This window comes from Tupaia chinensis, unplaced genomic scaffold (assembly GCF_000334495.1).
Source record: "Tupaia chinensis unplaced genomic scaffold, TupChi_1.0 Scaffold000411_1, whole genome shotgun sequence".
Lineage (NCBI taxonomy): Eukaryota > Metazoa > Chordata > Mammalia > Scandentia > Tupaiidae > Tupaia > Tupaia belangeri.
Window position 1 is genome coordinate 361,781 of NW_006159916.1, and position 7,067 is coordinate 368,847.

At 54.0% G+C, this 7,067-nt stretch overlaps 1 protein-coding gene and 1 long non-coding RNA gene across 5 annotated transcripts in view; one reads left to right on the forward strand and one right to left on the reverse strand.

Moving 5' to 3' along the window:
* DBNDD2 (dysbindin domain containing 2) overlaps window positions 1-7,067 on the reverse strand; it is a 48,463-nt gene continuing 41,396 nt past the window's right edge. Inside the window, exons 1-4 of one of the 4 annotated variants that reach the window (XM_006154510.3) lie at window positions 4,517-4,576; window positions 2,156-2,302; window positions 1,807-1,944; window positions 1-666 (exon numbers count right to left, since the gene is read on the reverse strand). In XM_006154510.3, the coding sequence (XP_006154572.1) occupies window positions 461-666; window positions 1,807-1,944; window positions 2,156-2,294 (483 nt within the window). In that variant the 5' untranslated portion in view covers window positions 2,295-2,302; window positions 4,517-4,576 and the 3' untranslated portion in view covers window positions 1-460. Of the gene's footprint in view, window positions 667-1,806; window positions 1,945-2,155; window positions 2,303-2,445; window positions 2,521-2,935; window positions 3,181-4,516; window positions 4,577-7,067 lie in introns of those variants that run through there. The other 3 variants (XM_006154511.3, XM_006154509.2, XM_006154508.3) reach the window with 3 other exon arrangements.
* The window catches only part of LOC106735493 (uncharacterized), a 9,792-nt gene continuing 5,342 nt past the window's right edge, over window positions 2,618-7,067 (forward strand). The window contains exon 1 of the long non-coding RNA XR_001370796.2: window positions 2,618-2,962. This is a non-coding gene — a long non-coding RNA (uncharacterized LOC106735493). The remainder of the gene's footprint in view (window positions 2,963-7,067) is intronic.

Below are 7,067 nucleotides of genomic sequence, written 5' to 3' on the forward strand. Positions count from 1 at the left end.
GTTGATATAGTATTTGTTTATTATTTATACCATGCCCTGTTCCAAAAAGGATGTCAGGAGGCAGGATGGCTGTAAGAAGTACCACCTCACTCGGAGTGCTAAGGAGCTCACGTCCATTTAGAGACACCACTTTAGGAGACTCTATTAGAAGACTACAGGATAGCTTAGGGGAGGGAAGAATAGTAAGAAAAGCTGTGTATCTTGTCCTACCTCATCTTCCAGCTCCTCACTTGCAAGTCCTACCTCAGGGATAAGCCAAAAACTCGTAGGAGGGTTGCAGCAGGAAAAGTTAGCAGTAAAGCAGGGGGGGTTAGTTCACGGAGAGGTACGCCATCCCACCATCCTTCCCTTCCTCTGATGCCTGCTGCAAGTGGAGTCTGGCCGCCTTCCAAAGGGCTCTGGCTGCACCTAGGGTCTCAGGGGAGAATGGCCAACATCAGTCTGTAGGCAGGGCCCACTGCTAGCTGCAGGTTCTGGACTCTGCCCCTCCATCGCCCCCATCCTCCTCCTCATCGGACTGTGCCAAGGGTGTGTCAGCTCCACCATCACTCGGATTTGGGCTGTGCAGGTTGGTGGAGGAGTCAGAGGACGAGGACGAGGTCCGGGATGTGGTCCTGTCTGATGTGGGCACCGGCAAGCTCAGCTCCTCTGGATGGTCATCCACTCCTGCCCAGAGAGAAGAGCACATCAGAGTCATAAACAAGGCTTCAGCGCACTCTTCGAGATGATCTGGCCAGGAGAAGGTAGCAGGACTTGTCCTACGTCACTTGGCTAGTCTAGCAAAGAGCCAGGAGTAAGACTTCCTGACTCCTAGCCCCTTCTACATCACTAGGCCACATCCAGGCTCTACTCAGGTTAGCCGATGCAGGAGTTCAAAGTCTACCTATATCACTTACTTGCCACAGAGGAGCTTTGGGCAAGTCGTTTTCCCTCTCAAGGACTTTGTTCCTCCTCTGTAAAAAAAAGGGATACCTACATTCCTGAAGAGTTTTGAGGATAAAATATTTTTTTATAATTTAATTTATTTATTTTAATTTGGCCAAAGAGGTACGGAATGAGAGAGAGTGAGAGAGATGGAAAGTGAGAAAGCAAGCCACCAGGTCGAGGACTTGAACCGTGGTTGACTCTGTGGGAGTCCAGCACCCTTAGCCACCACACCACTTGCCAGCCCCGAGGATAAAATCTAAAAATGCTTATAAAATGTCTGACACAATAGGCCATCAATAAATAGTGACTGTTAGAAGAGGTCTCAATCTCACAATTAAGCATACAGGCTTTGAGGTCAGGCAGAAGTGATTTGAATCCCAGGGCTTCTGCTTTCTGGCTGTGTGACTTCACTTCTCTGAGACTACCTTCCTTTTGTGTAAAATGGGAATAATGTCATTTGCCCTGATGGGTCATAGTAAAGGCAGATAATATAGGTAAACTACATTAGCATAGTATTGAGAAACTAGGAAAGTGCTCAATATTAATATTATGATGACTAAAACCACTTAAAAGTTGTCTAACATTAAAATATTTTACATTACTTTAATTACATAATTGATTACATCAATTCCACAGATATAAAACTCAAGAGGCTAAGGAGGCTGTTGAGCATTCCGAGTTTTGGATTGGGGATCTGTAACTCAGCTTCCCCTCAGGGTCAACTTCTCTAAAATCAGAACAGCAGTTGTTTTGCTGGCGGAAACACCCACTTCCAGCCCCGCTTGTACACTTCCCCAGCCCAGCCACGCGGCCACCCTCCGGAGCCCTGATGTCTGCTCCGGCTGCCTGGTGCTCAAGTCCCCAAGGCCCAGGGCATACCAGATGTCTGGGGCGTTGGTGGAGGATCTTCGCAAGGCAAGAACACATCTGCTCCATCCTGATCCCCAAGGTCGATAAATTCTACTTGCTCCAGCGTGTCCACGTTCACCTCCATGGATGAGATACTACCTATGGGGGCTGCAGATGGAGATGCAGACAAGTCAGAGGGCGTGGGCAGAGACAAGAGGACAGCCAGTGGTCCCTTCCCCACCTTATCTGGATTCAGTGTGTGTAGACTCAGAAGTTTAGAAGACCAAGAAAACAAGAGGGGAGGGGGACCCAAGATTCAGAACCTGTAAGACATCCTTCCCACCCTACTCAGTCCTCCTCCTCAGGGCATGGGACTTACGTCTCTGTGACTCAAGGTGCAGGTGGGAGAGAGGGAAGACAAACTCTGTCTCTGGCTGTAAAATGTCTTCAAAGAACTTCTGCCGTTCACGAAGGCGGAGCTGCTGGCGCTCCAGGGCTGCCCGAGGATTCGCGTCCATGTCACCTCCTGGAGGACAAAGGAGCAAGACAAGAACAGCTGAGAAGTGGAGGGAGGTGACAGCAGGAGCCTGGGCTTCGGGTGCCCCACTGCCACCAGCATCCCTGCAGTGGGGTCTCTGGTGCCAGTTTGGCACCTCTGGCCTTGGCTACCTGCTTCTCCTTCCTTCAAGCCAAGCCCATTGTAGACTGCAGGCCTCACACAGAGGCGAGGCCAGCCCAACTCCACAAAGGGGATGCCAGTTCCAGGCACAGCGAAAGAGATCCTCTATGTGCAGGGAACACAGCCAGGGGCCAACTCTCAGTACCAGCCCCTTCTAGAGTGGCTGGGCTGGGCCAGTCCACATGAGAGGTGCTTTCTCCACTGAACGGACCCAGCTCTCCTAACAAGGCCAGCAAACAGGACAGGATTGAGATTTTCGGGTGGGGACCTTCTTCCTACAGTACTGCAACTCCAGTTCTGCCCATCCTTCAGAACCCAGATGGAGACTGACATCTGCCTCCCCTAACACATACGCCATTATCACCACCTCCAAACCCTTGCTCTGAAGTCACAGATCTGCCTTCCAGACGTGGCTTGGCCCCTAAAGAAATCATCTCTGTAGCCTCAGTATCCCCATCTGAAGTGGCATAATCTTCCTACCTGACTCAGACAGGAGACACGCTGAAGGTAAGCTCTTTAGGGGACCACCATCTTTCCCCCCAACTCCAGCAGCTCTGTATTTTCGCTCCCCTGTCACATCTCGCAGTCATCTCCCTACTAGTCACTGAGTACCAATCAGAAGGGTGGGTCCTGGGTCCAATTCAAACCAGGCCCCCTCACCGCCTGAGAGCTTCAAAGAACACCGGAGCTCCAGTGCCCCTTGTGCACACTCCGGCTCGCTCGCATTCTGCTCTGAGCCGGTCATGGGAGGAGGCAGGGAAGTTTCAAGCTAAAAGACCAGACCCTCATCCTGTCTTCCCCACCGGCATCCTGCCGCGCATCTGGACTGGAGGAGTTCCAGACCTTGGCCAGCTCCACAGGCGCAGAGGCAAACCCCGAGGGACCCCAAGCTCAAACAGGCCGGGCAGGACCAAGGAAGTGCGGGAGACGCTGTGGCCACGGGCTGGCCATGGAGGAGGGAGGCGCTGACGCGATTCCTGGGAAAGGCTCTTAGAGCTGCCGCCCAGGTCACAACGCTAAAAATACCCAGGGCCCCTGGAGCCCTCAGCCGAGGCGGCGGGGTGGGGGAGGGAGAGATCAAAGGTTGGGGAGCTAACAGGGACCCCGCGGCTGCGGGATCCCCCCTCTCCTAACCCCTGTCCCCAGCCCCATCGATTTCACTGAGCTGAAGGGGCCGCCCGGGGGAGGGGGGCGAGGAGCCGAGAGCTGGAGAAGGGGAGTTGTTTACACGACTATGGGTGCTGGGGAACGGGCGACGAGGCTGGGGGCAGGACGCTGCCAGGGCCCGGCAGAAGCCAGAGAAATGGAGAACTCCCTGTCTCAGCCCTACCCGTGCCGGAATACAGAAACTGAGATACTGAGGCTGGAGAAACGTGCTTAAGGCACCAGAGTTCGTGAGTGATGGAGCTGGGATTTGACCCAGATAAGCTGCTTCTGGAGATGATGCTTAGGATTCATGTCCTTGCCAGAGAGAGACAGAAAAAGAGAAAGGAGACAAGTATGCTGAGCCTGAGTCCCTCACCTACAACGCAGACTCAGTGTGTGTGCCCTGCATCTGGGCCCATGTGTCACCTGCTGAGCACAGGGCTGAGGAACCAACTGGCTCGCCGGTCGCCCTGCGGCCCGAGGTAGCCCCTTCGTGTGCGACTACCGGTACTTCCCGGGCGGGCAAAAAGTTACCCGCACGCATCCTTCCTCCCTGCAACCAGCCTGCCTCCGCGGCACAACACCCTCGCCCTCACCGCCGCCCGTGCGCTCTTCTCCGCACTCTCGGGTGCACTTGCTGCGCCCCCGCCTAGCGCAGACCCGTGGCAGGCACACGCGCCGGTTGTGCCCACGCACACTCGGTGCTCCGACTCCTGGGCAGCGCCCACGCAGCCACTCCGCACCGGCCCCGCACTCTGGGTACCCGCGGCCTCACTCGCCACACTTGCGCGCACTTCTCGCGAAGGCGCACGCTGGAGAAGAGAGGGTGGGGACCAAGGGAGGAGGGGCGCGGGCCTGGTGCCGCCCAGCAGGGCAGGTGCAAAGTGGCGGAGGACCCCAGACTCTAAGACTCACCCCGCTGCCCCTGGTTCCTCGCTCCGCTCTGGGACTAGACAGAGCTGCTGCCCCACCTTGCAGCGCGCTGGGCGGGGTGGGAGCCAGACCAGGCGGGTCAGGGCTGGAGGGGTGGGCCGCTGCGCCTCGCCCTTAGACGCGACAACCAGGGCTAGGAGCCAACACCTCCACGTTGCGAGGAGGGCTGCGTGGCCAGCGTGGCGGGGGTTGAGGGGCAAGACAGAAACAGGGCAGAGGGGGGGAAGGCTTACCCCTGTGATAGACGCCTGCTTTAGCTAGATTGACTCCATTTTGTTAAGTCCAATTTTTCCCTCTTTCTTTTCAATTTCGTAATCTTTGAGATCTCTTAGGGTCTCCAAGGAGTGGGACCGTCAACCTGAAACGCCAAATAATGGGGAACATTTCACCCCTGAGAACTAAAACTGTCTTGAAGACGAATTGCTGGATTGTAGCCCCAGCTTGACCACGCTAAAAATGGCCCAAACCTATGCTTTTCTGCACGTAACCTCCAGCTCCCAGCCTCTTCCTTAGCCAATAACGGCACCTGTAAACTGGCTGACCAGAGGTACTTTTCTGTATCTACTAGATGAGGCCAGGCTGTAACACATTCGCCTTTCCCTTCAGGGACTTGGCCTCTCCCAGTCCTGTTGAGCAGCCAAGGGTCAGACCTGCTTCAAATGTCCAGGGGCACAGGGCCTCCTCCTACAACAGCAGAGCACCCGTCAGTGACCTGGATGGGGCTTTCCCGAAATGGACTGTTGTCTGAGCTAGCTGTGGGTGGGCTAGCTGGCCCTGGGGTTTCCCAGGGGCCGCCTCGCAGCTGCTGGCGCCATCCTCATCTCCAAGACTGGGCTTCTGTGTCCTCCCTAGAGGCTCTAGCTGCCTTAAGGGCTCTTTAGTAGTTGGTGCTAGAAGAAACGACCTTTGGGGACCAAGCTCAGATCTGCTCCCGGGTAAATCCTACTGCTGGTGTGCACTGGGATTTTTTGTGTCTCTGCCATCTGGGTTCCTGGAAGGTCAATTTGGGGCACCTGCCATTCAGTGGGTGCTGTTCTCCATCATTTGAGTTCCTTGTGAGCCAGTCCAGGCGTTTGCCATTTGTTTGAGGGGAGATGGTTGCTTGTTTTGGCCAGCCAACTTGAACACTGGCCAGAAGACATTTGTCCATCAGAGGTACCACTTGAAGGAAGTAAAAGAGATGAGATTTGAAGGACACCACGTCTGTGAGAGTTTGAGAATGTTCCACCGCAGGCTCCTTTGGGGCAGATTTCAGCAGACTAGCCCACTTGAAGCTATAGCCCGATGTCCAAACAGAAAATGTTTTTCTCTAATATTGCTTGGCCCAGGTACGTTTTAGGATCAGAAGAAATGTGGCAGTAAATGGATTTTTTTTTTTTTTTTGGAGAGGTTTTTCGCTATAGGGTGCGTGCGCTTGCCAGACAGACAGAGAGAGACACGGAGACAGAAAGCGAGAAATCACCCCCCGGGGGGATGGTCACGCCGCAATCCCTTCTCCTCCATTATCCTCTCGGGATCTTGGGCATGCACGCACACGCGCCCGGCATGAGTTTTAAGCCACTGGGTCCGGGACACGAACCACGGTTGACTACGTGGGAGTCCAGCGACATAGCCATTACGCTAACTGCTGGTTCCCAGTAAACGGATCTTTGAACAACTGATATATCATCTCTCAGTTGGAACCATTTTGCCAGAGATCTGGCGAGATGAGATACCTTATGTAAAAACTTTCATGTTAGTTCATAATAAGGATTCATTAGGTGGGACAAATAAATTAATAGTACAACTGGGGAAGAAGAATCCCTTCTTAAGTAGTGAGGAAGACAGAGAAGAAGGATTAATGATAATTGCTTTAAACTCTGAACTGTCCCTTACAACCATGACCCTGCCGATTCCCCTTGTGCCATTACTGGCACCAGTCACGCTGCCTCTGTGGTCCAACACAGGGACGGTCAGACTGATGTGGCGTTCAGCCCACCATCAGGATATGGAGGTGAGTCTGGAAGTCTGGAATAGTCTTCCCCTTTAAGACTGAGCAGAGTATTCAACTGGACAGGGGAACCTTAACAGAACAGGGGAACCCCAATAAAGCAGGGCAATTTCTGGCATGATAATATCCAGCTGGAGACCTGAATAATCAGGGACAGCCTACTGGGTATTTCTGGGCTCATACTCCCCTTTCCACCTCGGACTCGCTAAGCTGGGAAAATTCAGCCCCTCCTCACACACAGGGATGACCCTTCCAGAACAGCAGAGCTGTGTACCCGTGCCTGCCACTCGTCACCAGGAACTGGGAGTCATCCCTGCCTGGCCCTCTCCCCTGCACACACATTCCAGTCCGCCTCCATTTCCTGTCTATTCTCTTCCCTAAATAACTTTCCAATCCACTGTTCCTCTCCTTTTACAGCATCTCCCGTGGGCTCCTACTGCCAGAGCCTTCTCTCTGGTTTTCCTGCCTTCGCTCCGGGCTGGCTACCCTCACTCCTCACACAGCAGTCGGCTGTCATTTCAGAACACAAGTCTGATGTGCACC